This window comes from Ovis aries, chromosome 4 (genome assembly GCF_016772045.2).
Source record: "Ovis aries strain OAR_USU_Benz2616 breed Rambouillet chromosome 4, ARS-UI_Ramb_v3.0, whole genome shotgun sequence".
Lineage (NCBI taxonomy): Eukaryota > Metazoa > Chordata > Mammalia > Artiodactyla > Bovidae > Ovis > Ovis aries.
Genome location: NC_056057.1, coordinates 20,017,160 through 20,036,137, shown reverse-complemented (window position 1 = coordinate 20,036,137; position 18,978 = coordinate 20,017,160). Strand labels below are relative to the sequence as shown.

At 35.3% G+C, this 18,978-nt stretch overlaps 1 protein-coding gene across 16 annotated transcripts in view; it reads right to left on the bottom strand.

Annotated features, from left to right (window-relative positions):
• Positions 1-18,978, bottom strand: part of PHF14 (PHD finger protein 14) — a 194,940-nt gene that overhangs the window by 93,814 nt on the left and 82,148 nt on the right. For all 16 annotated transcript variants that reach the window (XR_009600334.1, XR_006059599.2, XR_006059600.2 and 13 more), the window contains exons 15-16: positions 7,366-7,416; positions 7,126-7,247 (exon numbers count right to left, since the gene is read on the bottom strand). Coding sequence is in view for 10 of the 16 variants with exons in the window: in XM_042248412.2 (XP_042104346.1) it covers positions 7,126-7,247; positions 7,366-7,416 (173 nt within the window). In the remaining 6 variants the exon portion in view is untranslated. The remainder of the gene's footprint in view (positions 1-7,125; positions 7,248-7,365; positions 7,417-18,978) is intronic.

The following is an 18,978-nucleotide window of genomic DNA, read 5'->3' as shown; positions in this document are numbered from 1 at the left end:
TTGGAAACAATCCTTTAGAATACAGCAATTTGTACTACATTGATCACTGACTCAGGGTTATAAAAGAGAACAAAACATTAAAACCTATCCTTGAAACTGTTGGTAAAACTAAGGAATAGAAACAGAAGATTAACCAGAAATGTCTTTGTGCAGGAAATTTTTTTTACTAATTTGAAATTTACTAGAAGACAAATCATTTTAAAATTTATATTTGTTTCTAATTTACAAGTGTCCAAATAATATATATTCGCACCATCACTTGACATTCCTACATAAATATGCAAATTTTATCATTAAGACTGATTACTATGTGATAAACTACATAAGAAATAATAAATTGGAAAGTGTATAATCAAAATAAATCATGCTAAATATTTTAGTCAGTCAGTTTAGTTGCTCAGTAGTGTCCGACTCTGTGATCCCATGGACTGCAGCACACCAGGCTTCCCTCTCCATCACCAACTCCTAGAGTTTCTTCAAACTCATGTCAGTTGAGTCAGTGATGCCATCCAACCATCTCATCCTCCGTCGTCCCCTTCACCTCCCACCTTCAATCTTTCCCAGCATCAGGGTCTTTTCAAATTAGTCAGCTATTCACACCAGGTGGCCAAAGTACTGGAGTTTCAGCTTCAGCATCAGTCCTTTCAATGAATACTCAGGACTGATTTCCAATAGGATGGACTGGTTGGATCTCCTTGCAGCCCAAGGGACTCTCAAGAGTCTTCTCCAACACCACAGTTCAAAAGCATCAATTCTCCGGCACTCAGCTTTCCTTATAGTCCAACTCTCACATCAATACACGACTACTGGAAAAACCATAGCCTTGACTAGACGGACCTTCGTTGGCAAGGTAATGTCTCTGCTTTTGAATACGCTATCTAGGTTGCTCATAACTTTTCTCCCAAGGAGTAAGCGTCTTCTAATTTCATGGCTGTAGTCACCATCTGCAGTGATTTTGGAGCCCCAAAAGATAGTCTGACACTGTTTCCACTATTTCTCCATTTATTTGCCATGAAGTGATGGGGCCAGATGCCATGATGTTAGTTTTCTGAATGTTGGGTTTTAAGCCAAGTTTTTCACTTTCCTCTTTCACTTTCACCAAGAGGCTCTTTAGTTCCTCTTCACTTTCTGCCATAAGAGTGGTGTCATCTGCATATCTGAGATTATTGATATTTCTCCTGCCAATCTTGATTCCAGCACTTCATCCAGCCCAGAGTTTCTCATGATGTACTGTACATATAAGTTAAATAAGCAGGGTGACAATATACAGCCTTGACATACTCCTTTTCCTACCTGGAACCAGTCTCTTGTTCCATGTCCAGTTCTAACTGTTGCTTCCTGTCCTGCATACAGATTTCTCAAGAGACAGGTCAGGTGGTCTGGTACTGCCATCTCTTTCAGAACTTTCCACAGTTTATTGTGATCCACACAGTCAAAGGCTTTGGCATAGTCAATAAAGCAGAAATAGATGGGAGATAACCCACGCCCAAGCTCAGGAGCGGTGGCTGCACTTGCTGGACCAGCAGTGAGAAGATACCCCATGTCCAAGGGCAAAGCAGAAGCCCCAGCAAGAAGGTAGGAGGGGCGAATTTGCATTTAAAATCAAACCCCATTCCCGCCAGAGATGCTCAGAGGGCTCAAACAAACCGTGTGCACACCAGGACCCAGGGACCCCACAGAGAGTGAGACAGAACTGTGTCTGAGCATCTGCTGTGGAAGTATGGGTCGGTGGTGGTCTGCCGCAGGGACAGAGGCCCTGGGTGCAGCAGACTTGGAGAATCCCATGGATGGAGAAGCCTGGTGGGCTACAGTCCATGGGGTCGCAAAGAGTTGGACACGACTGAGCGAACAGTCTAGTCTAGTCTAGTCTAAGCTCTCTTGGAGGAGATAGCTGTTAACCCCACCATAGAGCTGCCAGAACTTACACAGGACTGGGAAACAGACTATCGGAGGGCACAACAGAAACCTGTGCACCAGGACCCAGAAGAAAGGAGCAGTGACTCCACAGGAGACTGCCCCGGACTTGCCTGTGGGTGTCCGGCTGTGTCTGGCAGAGGCGTGAGTCAGCTGGCGGCCTGTTGCAGGGCTGGGGGCACTGAGTGCAGAGGTACATGCAATGGATCTTTTGAGGGAGGTCCCCTCTACCTTCATTGCCTCCATCACAGTTTGGCCCCAGGTAAATAGCAGGGAGGGAACACAGTTCCACTCATCAACAGAAAATTGGATTAACGATTTACTGAGCATGGCCCTGCCAATCAGAACAAGACCCAGTTTCCCCCTCAGTCAGTCTCTCCCACCAGGAAGCTTCCATAAGCCTCTCATCGTTATTGATCAGAGGGCAGACAGACTGAAAACCACAATCACAGAAAACGAACCCATCTAATCACATGGACCACAGCTTTGTCTAACTCAATGAAAACTATGAGCCAGGCCATGCAGGGCCACCCAAGACAGACAGGTCATGGTGGGGAGTTCTGACAAAATGTGGTCCACTGGAGAAGGGAATGGCAAACCACTTCAGTAGTCTTGCCTTGAGAACCCCATGAACAGTGTGAAATATTTTAGGCAATCTATCAAATGTAATCAATTATTCTTAAGAGAAATGAAACTATGTTTTTTTTTTAAGTACTTTTAAACAATCTATTAGTATTTAAAGTGATCTTACTTTCTGTGAACACAGAGTTAACACAGAGTTACAAATAAGATCTGCTCTCTTAGTCTAACAGAATCTCTGGGGAATTAAACACCCCTTACTATGACCCAGGCAATCTATAAACCTCCAGAAAGCTAAAACAGGAAATGTAATTATAAATTGAAAAATCTGAATTATCACAGAGACCAATATTTGAAATAATTGATAAATATGAATTTGTGTTTATGTTCCTAGTAACTTAAGATACCAACAAATTGTTTTGAGGAAAGACACAGAAGCTAGATGTTTAAAATGTCACATAAACAAAAGTGCTAGTAACAGTGTTAACAGACCAAATAAACATCCTAACTCTGTAACCAAAATGGTTCAATACCTATATAATTTGCCATATACTCAAATAAGGAAGAGAATATAGTAAACATTTAATGGTATAGACTTAGCTATAAAAATAAAACAGCTGCACAGATCATTTCCTACCCTCAATGCTTCTAAGTAATGGCCACAATACAAGGTAAAACTAAAGATGTTATTTAAGAGGACCAATGGATTTTAAGGATCTTGGTTATAGGAGACCTTTTTCCTCTCGCCTATCTCCCGTTAAGTAATAAAATGTGTCCCACTGAGTTTACATAGTTAAGATAAAATCTGAAGCCTAAAATTTTGGTCTTATTCCTAATTTGATGGTTTGATAAAGATGTGTAGAGAACAAAAGCCAACCTACGTCTAAAATCTATCTTTTGAAAATAAAATGTGTTCAAGAAGAATAATCACTTTATTTCTACTTTTACATTAATATATCAACAAACATTTCAAATTTGTGATTCCTAGTCCTTTACCTAAAACACAGAAAAAACCACTGCTCTTTAGCAACATGAAAGTAATCCTCCTTTATTAAGTCTTCTAAACATTTTATCATATACTGAGTGAACAATTTGTTCTAGGAATAAATTAGAATAGTAAATGTTTTTAAATTAATTCAGCAAAGAATAATCGGTCACTACTCATATGGCAAAGTCACTCATTTGCCACGCATTTACTGAGAATTAAATGTCCCAGGAACTGAGGAAGCAAAACCAAGTAAGATATCACTAAGAGCTCAAAAGTACCTCCAACAAGGAACATTCACAGCAAAAAGATAAATATCCACAAAGACCTCATAATTTGAAGACAGTTTCAATTTGCCCATTAGCATTTAACTGCACTAAATAACACAGAGGAATATATTTTCAATTGGAAACTTTTCAGTTAAATTTTAATTAAATTTAAAAAGTAGATGGCAAAAAAGGAAGCACTATTTTTGTTAATCAATATAATAATGTAAACCATCTTTCATCCTTAAGACACTGATAACTTTCATATTTCCCATGTTTAGAAGAAATAGTTGGTCAAATCATTTTAGGGACCATGTTTCAACAAATTCAAATTTTTTGTCTCCCTTATTGCAAGAATAATCATATACAAAAACAGGACAAGCACACTCTCTGAAAGGTAAAAAAATATGCATTAGTATTATTAATGTAACATATTTACCATCTAGAACCCTTATTTCAGAGCACACATCCATGTATTCTTTGAATTACTAAGTATTAAAGATACCATTGCCCTACTATCTTATACAGAATAACTCACAAAGCTTATAATGGAGCACAGCATGATTGTGATCATATACAAGAGAGGAAAAAAACCAAGACACAGAAATTCTAAATTACTTGTCAAAGACCTGAGAAAACTAAAGAGGCAAAACAGAAAATAACATTTGGAACCTATTATTACAGGTAACTGACAAATTGAATGCAGCTTTCTCATGATATTAAAAAAATTATACATGTAAATTAACATATACACGTTTACAAATAACTGAAAAAGCCAGGAACATCATAAGAATTTTTTATATAGCCTGAATTACATAGAGAAGTGTGGTTTCAAAATCAAAGCTGCTAAACAGCCGATTCCAGTGAGTCATGTACATTAGTTCAAAGGAATCTGAGAAAATACAGTATATTCAATATAATATTAGTAATTAAATTATGACCCAAGAAGTTGATTTTATAAGAGGACTTAATAAACATATATAATAAGTAATATGATCAAGCACTGAAATATATCTTCAGGGGAAAAAAAGTTTAATTTAAAATGTTTTAAAAGTAAAGTTAAAAAAACAGCATGTGTACATAATATTTAAGATGCAACTTAATCATAAAAGTGTGGGTTTTGGGGAGAGGGGTTTGCAAACAACAATGGTACCATTACAAAATAAAAGAGATATTAGGGGAAATGGTAGATATTGGCTTATAAGCCTACCTCTTGAAACACATGAAATTCTACATAAAATTCTTCTTTAACCCAAAAGCAATGTGCTTAAACTAAATGTGCATGTGTGTGTGTGTATATATAAAATATAGATAAAATATATATGTATTTTTAAAGAACAATCACATTATAACTATAAAACATTTTATGGCAAGGCTTTATATCCAGCTTATTTTGTTCTCAGAGCATTATTTGTATATAACGTTTATAAAACATTTAATTCCCTCTTCATTACCTCTAAAATCTTTGCAGAAAATCTGATATTATCTTCTTAACAAGGAAAACTAAGGAAGAGATTTGTATATCCATCATTTCTAGAGCAACAAAAATATCTTTACCTTCCAGAAGACTTTCACAAAAACCAGACACTGGAATGTTATAATAATGCAAGTGAAGATGAAAATTTTATAATAGGAACTGATTAAATAAATGAGAAGAAAGGCTAATAATAGATAAAAATGTTTATCAAGAATCAAAGAAAGGTGATACCTATTTTTTCTTTTTTAAGACAACTATAAAACAATGTCCTGGAGATACTCTTGTTATAAAGTGATTTTTAAGATGAAAATTGTATTTACTTCTTAGGTTCTTTTTTTCAAATATGACCAAATAAATAAAATACAAACATGACAAAAACATATAGAGTCTATAGCAAAAAGACCTGCATCAGCCTACTATCTTAAGAAAATAAATAGGGGGTAGATATTTACATAGATTTTAATAGTTATAAAAAGAATAACCAGCTCTCTTAACTATTGCTTCAAAATGCCCCACAATGCCGCTCTCAATTCTAGACTGAATTTTTGTTCATTAGGTAAGAGTGTTTTTATGTTTTTTTCTTTTATTTGTTGTTTTATGCATTCCAGTATGTTATGCTTATGTTTGGGATTTCTTTTTTTATATAAATCAGAACATCATGTTGTGATGAGAATTATTCATGGTTCTCTTCTGATATTAGAACTAATTTACCCTAAACTTAAATAAGCTTAATCTCCAGGAAAGCTTTCATGATATTTTACATAAACTATCTCAAAAAACAGTGGTCTAATATTACAGACTTTTCAAGTTTGCTGAAGCACTCTGTATTTCTTCACTGGAATTTATACTTTTTCTATCTCAACGATGGCATAAAGTCATGAAATTTAAAACCACATGCCTTTAAGAAATTAAAACAAGCAAATTATACTTCTAATGACAAATACATGACATCATTTTGGAAGCAAGTATTTAAAATCTTATAAAGGTATTAATACACATTAACTAATAATTTTTGAATCATTCAATTTCTATGCTGTGAGTTAGGGGTTTATCAAAAGACAAAATTTTGAAGGAAATCAGAAAGTGTTCCCATAACATACTAAAAAATTCTTTGTGTCACTGTCCTTTGAAAGAGGATACCTCTTTTTAGATGAGGTCTCCTTTTTCTCACCCACCCACTGCTTCATCTCACTGAAAGCTTTGTGCAATTTCATCATCTCAGCAAGAGAGGCAAATGGCTCAAGTTAGCAGTCTCTGGACCCTCAGGAATACCCACTATGCCATATCACCTGAGATTCCTGATTAGAATTATGTCTGATTAAAAAAAAAAAAGTAACAAAACAAAACAAAGAAACAAAGAAGAAAAACAAAACAGAAAACAAAAAATGTCTACCTAGGCCATCTTTTCACCTTTCTTTATTTCATAAGAGAGAAGCATTTAACACATTTTTTTGAAAAATGATAAAGTACTAACAAAGCTCGTGTCAATAAAAAGTATTTCTTATCATTACTGCTAAAAAACGTATCAACTTTTATACGCTAACAAAACTCAGTAATTTTATTGCTCTATGAGATAAGACATAATAACCTTAGCACAAACAGTTTAGATCAAATTATTTTTGTGGCCTCTATCTATAGAACACAGTCAACTTCTCATGCCAAGGGAAAGTTAATTCTCTTTTGTTCAAAATCCAGATTATCACTCTTAACTATATCTAAATCCAGAGAATAACCATGTGTAGCACATTGGATGAAATTTGTTTGTGAAGTACTTTTTTCACTAAATAAGATTTTAAGAAAGGTCCTATACTGTGATTTTTTTTTCCCCCATTATATCTGTGATGAGAAAATGATTAGGATGGAACCTTAATCCCCTAAAGATAAAGTCTCAGCAACCAGCTTACCTGACTAGATTTTCATTGTCTCCAGTTCCCTTGCAAGTTGCACATTCAGTTCGTAAATCTTCAGCCTTGGGCTTCTTTTGTAACACAGACTGCCTTTGTCTTCTCTCTCTAGGAACTCTTTCCTGTCACACAAGGAAGAAACAAAATATAAAATCCAGATGTGAGGAAAACAGAAATAATTTTAAGCAAGGAAGTTTCTCAAAGTTTAGACTATGCAAAATATGCTTAACTTATTCCAACCTCATGTTTTTCTTCCTCAGGAATGAAGCTTCGTTTTCGTCCTCTGGTTCTCTAAAAAAAAAAAAAGAAAGAAAGAAAGAAAAATCCACAAAAATATCCAATGTTTAATTAATGGTAAAAATAAATTTTCTGTTAAATGTTACTGCTTACGTTAAGCAGTTGGAAAGTTAGCAGCATTTCTAATTAATGCAGTACTGCTCTACTGTACTTTGTTACAATTTATATCATAGAAAATAAAAACATGACAAATTAAGTACAGCCTACAGTAACAGTGCTTTACTTTTAAATAACAGATATTTGATAAGAAAAATAAGCTACAAAATTAGCTTGAAGATTTATGAACACCATAGATGTCATACTATGATGATTTATGAAGAACATTTAAACTTTCATAACTTATCATATATGATTGCTAGAGCTAAACCTGGACTCACAATACATCTATTGTATGCCTCTGTGTGTGTGTGTATGTTTGTGTGCTGCACAAACATGTCAGAGTAACAAGAATCAATTTTTAACAGCTATGAAACAAGTGGGAGGCAAAGGGCTCAGATGTCTCCCAATCCTGGTTAAAGTAAAATCAACTAAAACATGGACCAGGTGACTTCAAACTTTTGAAATTTATATCCTGTATTTCAGAACACATTTACCATGTGAAAGACAACATTTGTATGTTTTAAAGTAATACAAGTACAATAGTATTTGCAGCCTATGTGTTAAAAATCTCGACCCATATAGCACATACTCTGGCGATCTATAATTCTCATGTGAAGATCACTGTTCTTAAGAGAGAATGAAGAGAAAGGAGGCACCACTTCCAAAAATTACTTTGTCTGACTGCTGAGATCAAGGAACATTATTCCCAAGTTACAGTAGGGACCAAACAATTCTAAACTACTGTCATTTCAATTTTCCACAGAACCAAGTTACTTGTTATTTAGAACCCACATCCTGTTTAATCTGCCCCTCGAGGAGAAGGGGGCAACAGAGGATGAGATGGTTGAACGGTATCATCGACTCAATGGGTATGAGTTTGAGCAAACTCAGGGACATAGTGAAGGACAGGGAAGCCTGGCCAGCTGCAGTCCATGGTATCACAAAGTCATCAGACACAACTGAGCAACTGAACAACAACAGATGACCAAGAGTTAACTAAGTCAGTCATTCAAAATAAGTAGATTTAAAGACAACATATTCATTTACATTTAAACTCTCAATCAGTATATTTTGATTATATTATAGAAGAAATTAGGAAGAAAAAGTAAGACTGTACCCAGGGAAAGATTTCAAATGCAGTCCACACTGGACATGACTGAGTGAGTGAGCACATATACATCTATTTTTAATTTCAAAGATTAGTACTAAGCCTTGCTTCTCAAAATATGAATCATGGTTCATAAGCACTGGCATCCACTGGGAGTTAGAAATGAAGAATCTCATGCCCACAACAACATACTGAATTAGAACTTGTCTTTTCACAAGATCCTCAAGTAAGTCATATACACATTAAAATTTGAAAACAGCCTTTAATACTGACAACACTTACCCAAGTCCTAATTAAAACCTTATGGCTAGCTCTTTGTATAGTCATCTTTCCCCTCTATGACATTCCTTCTTTTATGCTTCAAATTCTGTCTCCCTACACAATTTCTCCCAAAACTGGTAAGGACCATGTCATATTCATCTTTTCAGACCCAATTAACCCTAATATAATGCATATTACATAGAAATTCAACAAATTTGTTTAAATAAAATAAATATAAGTATCTGGATTGAAACTACAAATGAATACACCAGATAATACAAATGATAACACTGACAAAAAGGTTAAGTTATTGTTCCCTTCTCTAATAATCTATTTTCAATTTGCAAAAATTATGCATAGAGCCATTTCAATAAGGTGATCAAAATTAATAACCACTATCAAAGGAAAAATATTCAAATTACTTATTTTAGTTCTATGAACATCTAAAGAATGTTCAAATGGTCTTCACACATTTCTATATTTCTCTTCATTCAACCCATCTTTTGTTGAGTCATCTAGTTTTTGAATCATCTACTCACTGAATTAATTTTTAAAGTATATATGTCAATGGTCCAAGTTCATATTCTCAGTTCTTTTAAAAATATATAATTATTTACCATTTATGATTAATACTTTAAATTTTCAAACATCTGGCTTGATTCCATCAATTGGAAGCTTTACATACCCACGGAAGAGCTGATCTTTAGGTAGACTGGTAAGGAGTCCAGGGCCCTCAAGGAGGAAGGGGTCCAGAGCCCTCAAGGAGAAAGGGGTTTGGGGCTCTCAAGGAGGAGAAAAGGATAAAGGTTTTTTCCCTACATAGCTTTGTCTTAGTCAATATAACAATCTATCTTGCTGAAGGACATGTTTCTCCTTGACAAGAACATTCTGACTAATCTTGTTATCTTAAGACATATATTGTGGGAGTGGGTCTGGTAAGACCTTTCTATTGTTAGTTCTAATCCTGTTAATTTAAGATGTATGTTGTGGGAGGCAGGTCTCGTAAAAGTATATAAGGCCTTGATAAGACTAGTGGGTTTCTGGCACTATCCTTCCCCCTTCTGATGTCTATGTCAAAAACTTTCTCTCACTTTTTATACTTTAATAAAACTCTGCTACACAAAAGCTATTGAGTGATCAAGCCTGGTCCCTGGTCCTGAAGCTAAATCTTCTTTGGAGATAACAAGTCCGACATCATTCACTGTAAGCTATCACCCATACTGCAATTACCATCATAAAGTATAATGTCACACTGATCCTATCTCATAACTATAGTTACATATCTCTACATTCATAAATCCTGTTTTATATTTTATGAAAGTAGTATTTTTAAATGACTAAACATTTATAATTAAGTGATTTTTAACTTAAGTGCACATATTACAAGAAGGTAATCATTTATGTATTCCTGCAGTAATTTTAAATAACTAAATACAAGAAACCAACATAAACAATTTTTAGCCAGAAAAACAAGGTTGTTACTAGCAACATGAAATTATAGCATTTTAGAGTTCTGAGAAAGCAGGTCACGGAAGAAACTTGCTCAGCTGTGATCACACAGCTGATAACTGACTGAAGGTGAACTTCAAACCCAGGTCTCACAACTCTCAATTCAGTGATTTTTCTTGCATGATAAATCCAAGATTAATAATTTAATCCCACATAGAGATGAGTAAAACTATCAAAAGAAAGCAAATGTCTTATTCTCACTTGATAGTTAAATAAACTGTAACACTCTTATGTCTAAATGAAAAGTTCTTACATTCTGAAACAAGTAAATGAGACAAAGGAGACACGTCTACCCAAAGGAGTGGAGACCTCAATACCTCAAGCTGACTCTATCTATATTCTACTCAATTTGGTACCCTATACATACAATGACTAACATGATCCATTACCAAAGTGATTTATAGCAAGCTTCTTTAGCAAATATAACTAGCATTTCCAATGGAGAAGGAAATGGCACCCCACTCCAGTACTCTTGCCTGGAAAATCCCATGGACGGAGAAGCCTGGTAGGCTGCAGTCCATGGGGTCGCTAAGAGTCGGACACGGCTGAGCAACTTCACTTTGACTTTTCACTTTCATGCACTGGAGAAGGAACTGGTAACCCACTCCAGTATTCTTGCCTAGAGAATCCCAGGGATGGGGGAGCCTGGTGGGCTGCCGTCTTTGGGGTCACACAGAGTCAGACACGACTGAAGCGACTTAGCAGCAGCAGCAGCATATTTCCAAAAATTGAAAATAAGAGGATTTAATCCAAACAGAATGTTTCACAATATCAAGTGTCTCAACCAAGAAAATACTGAGAGTAGTGGGTTTTTGCCCCCTAGTTTTAATGAAGTGCCAGCAACTGTTGTAATTCACACCAATCTATAAACAAAACAGACAAAATATGTTAAACATGATATCTCTAGTGAATCAAAAACATAACGGGAGTTAAAAAGAAGGAGAAACGACAGGAAAAAAACAGTGTGCCTCATCCAACAAGTTTCAATAATCAAAGAGCTTGCCCCATCTTAGATGTACATCAGTATTCATAACCAGGTGGTCATTTCATGGAATACATTGAGCCTGACACTACTTTAGAAACAAGATAAAGCAGAAGGGAGAACATAGTGCATGGAAGAAGGAAAAAACAATTATTTAATAAGTATGTGCTTTAGAACTTAACACAGATATATTATCTAGACGTTCAAATGATTGAAAGTTTATTTCCAAATTGAGGTTCCTTTTCAATTATTACACTCTTAAAAGTAAATGAAAGTTTGAAAATCATTCCAAATCTTAACACGTTCCTATTTTTTTCTTCTTTGTTATTTTTTAAGAACTTTATTTGCTCAGGGAACACTGTCAATCTGAGCTGCTTAGATTACCTAGCTCTACCTGTTACTTGAAAACAGGAGGGGATAAAAACACCCACAAAGAGCGGCATAATATTAGAGACAATGTATCTAAGTTAGGAAAGAATAAAACATTTGTAACTATAGGCATCATTTTAAAAGCACATCCATCTGAAATAAATATTTCAATAACTTCACTCGTTGAACTAATAAACATGTAACATATTTTAATTCTGGGTTATTTTAATTTATAATTAAGTCAGATGTATGATTATTCCCCCAAGGTTAGAATGATTCATTTCACAAATGAACTAAATTTAAAACTAAAAGAATGTATCTCAACATCTTTGATGGATTTCACACTCATTTGTGCACTGACTTCTCTAAGTTTGACACACTTTTTTGATGAAAAATCACCATTTACACAAATGACAATAAATAAGCCACACGTGATTAGACAAAACAAAGAATGCCTTCCGATGTAATTTATATATAAAAAGATAAAATGCTTACTTATTAACAAAATTCAAAATTCAATGTTAATTAGGACAATTAAACCTTGAAAACCTCTGTTAGGCTAAAATAGCTTCAGATTTATGCTGAGGAATAAATGTCAGGGCTGCCTTGAAGCTGTTCAAAATGCTTCAATGAAATATATACACGGCATATATATTTTTCCCTTAAACATAAGTATGTTTTCCAATTTTAAAAAAAACACTAAAAACAATCATATATTAAAACACAAAATATTCAAAAGAAAAACATTATATACATAAACAATGTGTGAACAAAGCACCATCTGTTTCTGTTGACTACAGGCATACAACAGATGGAATGGTGATCACCAAAAATGAGTGTTTTCACTTCTTGTCAACTGACTAGAGTTTATTTTTACCTAATTTTTTATTAACTGGGTTTGGAAAATAGGTGAAAAATAAAAAGAATATCATGACCAGTTTCACTTAACACTGTAAATTAAAATAACCACAAGCCTAAAAGGTAAAATAAAAGCTACATATTACATGACAAATGTTTCTGTAACACCCTTCTCATAGGTAATAGCATATTCAAAATAAGGAAAATCCTGAAGCTCCGCCTCGTCCTTGTTCTCTTTATTTCACACACCTGGAAATAAATAAAAATGATGACTTTCCAAAAGGCAAAAAGCACAGCAGCAGCCTGTGGGTGCTGAGTAAGATTACTTGACGGAAGGACACCCTCAGTGGCTCTCTTCCAAGTGAGTCAAGGTGAACTAAGCATGGTTTAGTTCACCAGAAAATTTTTTGCCTAGGTTTCTTCTAAGGATCTGTGACAGACACACAGGTTATATAATCTGTTTAGTACTTCAGAGGTCCCCTTGAGTCTGATAATAAACTCAAAAATAACTCTGATAGCTAAGATCCCCCTACATAATCCTTTCTTCCCAGAACTATATTAATTAATCAAAACTATTAGCATAAAGATTACAAATAAATTAAGACTTGGGCAATGAATGCCTAGTTGCCTTTAGTCATTTCAATAGGGCTGAATCCAATGCTTCTATTATTTCTGCTAAACTAGCATCTAAAAATTGTATGTATGAAAAACATATTCCAGATTTTAAAATTTTCTGTTAAATAGACTATACGACAGACATAAAACATATGTGTATGTGTAAAACTATTTTAAAATCAAATGAAAGCAGACTCTCAGATATTTGATTATCTCTCAAATGAAGCTTACCACTTATAACAGACTACTGATTTATTGAGTAAAATGGAAAACAGATTAATAATGTGTTTCAGTCTATTTCTAGAATAATGATCTATAAGAAAAGGTGAATTCTGAAAAAAATATAGCTTCAGTCAAAGCTGATAAAAAGTACTTTGACATTTTATTGCATTTATCTTTCCAAAAAAGGAGATACATAAAACAATATAAAAATGTATGAGACAGAAAAAAGATCTGACAACTTCAAAGAGAGTAGAAGATGATACATTGTGTATAAGAGTAGGGAAAGATAGTCCCAACAAGTCCCTTTGGCACTTGTATAAAAGATGAAAAGTCACTAGATGACACAGAGTGTAAAGAAAATGAAAAGAAAATATGAAAGCTTTCAAGTTGCATTAAAGTTATTAGAAAATATGCCAAAAAGTACAAACATCAATTTTAAAGTAACTTCAAAAGGAACATGGGTAAGCTAATTTATATTTTCTTCAAAAGTAATTTCCCTGCCTAAAAGCAAATGAAAAGTTTCTACATTAAAAAAAAAAAAATGCAGAGAAAATGTCTAAATAACAAGATACTTAAAGGGAAGGCTGCCTTTCGAGTAATTCTATAGTTTCACCAATGAAATAAGAGTAATACATACAAGGAGAAACAAACTAATTCCCTTCCTAACAATAAAGGGCTAGGGAAAAGACTTTCAAAGTATACTAAGCTTCTGATACATAGCAACAATGGAAAAGAACTCACTGGTGAAATACACTAAGTACCTAGCTTAGTAGGTAACGAACACACAGTGGTGAACAGGACAGCCTCTGCCCACTGGGTTCAGAACAAATAATTAAATGTATAATTATTTATAAATTTGGAAAGGGCAACTAAGGTGAGGCATAAAAATAAAGTCACATACTGCTCAAATCTTTAATCAAAACTGTTCTAAAATTCAAGTCAGTCATAATGTATACTCTTAATAATGATACAAAGTTGATGTAAAACTACATTCACCTTAAAGATGGGTGTGGAGAAAATGCCTAACAAAACTGGAAAAAAAAATTCTCAAAGGAACACACTTACATGTGACACAGGTGACCCTCAGGAAGGAATGGAAAAAGAAGGAGTTCAGATGGGCAAGAAGATAAAAGCAGCAAGGACAGCAGCAAACACATTACTAAAATAACAAAGGAGGTAGGAGAGATACTGGAATTGTAAGGAAAGCATGATACCTAGACATCCAGGCTGCTAAGTAACTGTGAGAATAAAGATGGTAACTGGATTTGAAATGTAGGAAAGAAACCCACAACATACTGAGGGCACATGAATTTACTTTTAATCATGATTATTTCACACACATGAATCTTACAATTAAAATCAAATATTATTTAATATACTCTCTACTCAATGCAGAAAAGCCAGGATTATTCCAGATAACAAGGCAGAATGTTCCATATAAGACAGTTCTAATTATCAGTTCCAGTTTTACTATCCAAACATCCTAGCATTCAGGTAATAGAAGTTTAAATATTTAAAGATAAATGAACAGGTCTTTATTATGTTAAGAGTCTCTGTTCATTCATTTGTTAAGCTAATAAACATACCAAAAAAATAATTATAAAGTAACAAGGGCAGCAAAATCAAGTAACTATGTGAATATTCTTTCAGTTAATTACTCCTCAGAGTACTTTTCCAGAACTTCATCATACTATCACATTAGGTTTTATTTTCTTAGATCATAACAGCTAAAATTGAGGGATGATGGCAATAATGACACAGATGAATAACGCTTTACAACAGATCTATAATCTGTCACTTTTCCTTTGTTTAAGAGTCCAACTACAACATCATTTTTATAATATGTAATAGAGAACAGATAACAGAAAGGAGGAAGGGGCTGCATCATTTCTTTTTCTTTTAAAATATCAATAGTGTCATTAGCCAACAAAGAAATGCATATCAAAACCACAATGATATACCCTAAGTCTTCCTGGGCTAAAATCAAGGTGTTGGCAGGCTGCATTCCTTCCTGGAGGTTCTAGGAAGAGAATCACTTTGCTTGCTTTTCCATCTCCTAGAGACTGCCAGCATTCCTTGGACCCTTTCCTCCATCTACAAAGGCTGCATATCTCTGACTCATAATCTATAGTCACACAGAGTAAGTAAGTCTCCCTCTTACTTCCAGTTCAGTTGTGTCCACCTCTTTACGACCCATGGACTGCAGCATACCAGGCTTCCCTGTCCATCACCAACTCCTGGAGCTTGCTCAAACTCACATCCATCGAGTTGGTGATGCATTCCAACCATCTCATCCTTTCTTGTCCCCTTCTCCTCCTGCCTTTAATCTTTCCTAGTAGCAGGGTCGTTTCCAATGAGTCAGTTCTTCACATCAGATGGCCAAAGTATTGGAGTTTCAGCTTCAGCATCAGTCCTTCCAATGAATATTCAGGATTTCCTTTAGGATTGACTAGTTTAATCTCCTTGCAGTCCAAGGGACTCTCAAGATTATCCTCCAACACCACAGTTCAAAAGCATCAGTTCTTTGGTGCTCAGCTTTCTTTATAGTCCAACTCTCATATCCATACAAGATTACTGGAAAAACCATAGACTTGACTAGACCGACCTTTGTTGACAAAGTAATGTCTCTGCTTTTTAATATGCTGTCTAGATTGGTCATAACTTTTCTTCCAAGGAACAAGTGTCTTTTAATTTCATGGCTACAGTCACCATCCACAGTGATTGTGGAGCCCAGGAAAATAAAAGTCTTTCACTGTTTTCATTGTTTTCCCATCTATTTGCCATGAAGTGATGGTACCAGTGATGGGATCATCTGCCATGATCACCCACAAGAGACTGACCCAGCTTTACCTGTGAGTGTCCAGGATTCTCTGGCGAAGGCATGGGTTGGTGGCCTGCTGCAGGGATGGGGGTACTGAGTGCAGCAGCGTGTGCATGGGACCTTCTGAAGGAGGTCACCATTATCTTCATTATCTCCACTATAGTTTCGCTTCAGGTCAAACAACAGGAAGGGAACACAGCCCCGCCCGCCCATCAGAACAAGACCCAGTTTCACCCTCAGTCAGTCTCTCCCATCAGGAAACTTCCATAAGCCACTTATCCTTCTCTATCAGCGGGAAGACAGAATGAAAACCACAATCACAGAAAACTAACCAAACTGATCACATGGACCACAGTCTTGTCTAACTCAATGAAACTATGAGCCATGCCATGTAGGGCCACCCAAGATGGACGGGTCATGGGGGAAAGTTCTGACAAAACATGGTCCACTGGAGGAGAGAATGGCAAACCACTTCAATACTCTTGCCTTGAGAACTTCATGAACAGTATGAAAAGGAAAAAGATAGGACACTGAAAGATGAACTCCCCAGGTCAGTAGGTGCCCAATATGCTATAGGAGAACAGTAGAGAAATAACTCCAGAAAGAATGAAGAGACAGAGCCAAACCAAAACCAACATCCAGTTGTGGATGTGGCTGGTGACGGAAGTAAAGGCCAATGCTATAAAGAGCAATATTGCACAGGAACCTGGACTGTTAGGTCCATGAATCAAGGCAAATAAGCAGTGATCAAACAGGAGATGAAAAGAGTGAACATCGACATTTTAGGAATCAGTGAACTAAAATGGACTGCATTAGGTGAATTTAACTCAGATGACCATTATGACCACTACTGTGGGCAAGAACCCCTTAGAAGAAATGTAGTAGCCATCATAGTCAACAAAAGATTGAGCCCATATAATACTGTTTAATCTTCCCATCTCATGGTCCATAACTTTAATCTCATCTGCAAAGCCCCTTTTGCCAAGGTAACACATAAAGATGCTCTGGGGATTAGGACATGGACATCTTTGTTGGGACAGGGGTATTATTCTGCCTACAACATTGTGGAAATCAAATGTACACACTTAATGAGCTTATGAAAGCTATCATTCTACAGGTAGAAATGGGGCACTTAACAGTAGTAACACTTGAAAAATAAAACTGACTATATTACAATCACATAAACTCACATACTATTATTCTCAATGGTGAAAACTAAAAGCATTTCCTCCAAGATCAGGAACAAGACAAGGATGCTCCCTCTCAACACTTACTCAACAAAGTTTTGGAAGTTCTAGCTAAGGCAATCAGAGAAGAAATAAAAGGAATCCAGATCAGAAATGAAGAAGTAAAACTCTATTTGCAGACAACATGATATTATACATAGAAAACCTGAAAGATACAATCAGGAAATTACTAGAGCTAATCAATGAACTTTAAGTAAAGTCACAGGATATAAAATCAATACACAGAAATCACTTGCATTCCTACACACTAACAATGAAAAATCCGAAAGAGAAATTAAGGAATCAGTCCCATTTATCACTGCAACAAAAAGAATAAAATGTCGAGGAATAAACCTATCTAAGAGACAGAAGAGCTTATATACAGAAACAATAAGACACTAACGAAGGAAGTTCTGTTTTTGTGCCAGTACCATACTGTCTTGATGACTTTAGCTTTGTTGGTGGGAACATAAACTGATATAGTCACTATGAAAGACAGTATGGAGATGCCTTAAAAAACTAGGAATAACAGATGGAGAGATAAACAGAATAAACAGATGGAGAGATAGTCCATGTTCCTGGGTTGGAAGAATCAATACTGTGAAAATGACTATACTACCAAATGCAATCTTTGGATTCAATGCAATCCCTATCAAATAACCAATGGTATTTTTCACAATTAGAACAAAATATTTTCATATGGAAACACATAAGACCCCGAACAGCCAAAGCAATTTTGAGAAAGCACAATGCTGCTGGAGGAATCAGCCTTCCTGACTTCAAACTATACTACAAAGCTAAAGTCATCAAGACAGTATAGTACTGGCACAAAAACAGAACTATAGACCAATGGAATGAGATAAAAGTCCAGAGATAAACCCATGCACCTATGGGTACCTTATCTTTGACAAAGGAAGTAAGAATATACAATGGAGAAAAGATAGTCTCTTCAATCAGTGGTGCTGGAAAAACCAGACAGCTACACCTAAAACAATGAAATTAGAACACTTTCTAATACCATACACAAAGATAAACTCAAAATGGATTAAAGATCTAAATGAAAGATCAGAAAGTATATAACTCTTAGGGAAAAACACAGGCAGAACACTCTATGACATAAATCACAGCAAGATCCCCTATGACCCACCTCCTAAAGTAATGGAAATAAAAACAAACAAGTGGGACCTCATTAAACTTAAAAAAGCTTTTGCACAGCAAACTATAAACAAGATGAAAAGACAACTCCCAGAATGGGAGAAAATAACAGCAAATGAAACAACTGAGAAAGGATTAATTTCCAAAATATACAAGCTGCTCATGCAACTCAATACCAGAAAAACAAACAATCCAATCAAAAAGTGGGCAGAAGATCTAAACTGACATTTCTCCAAAGAAACTACAGATGGCTAATAAATACATGAAAAGATGCTCAACATCGCTCATTATTAGAGAAACTACAGTAAGATATCATCTCACACCAATCACA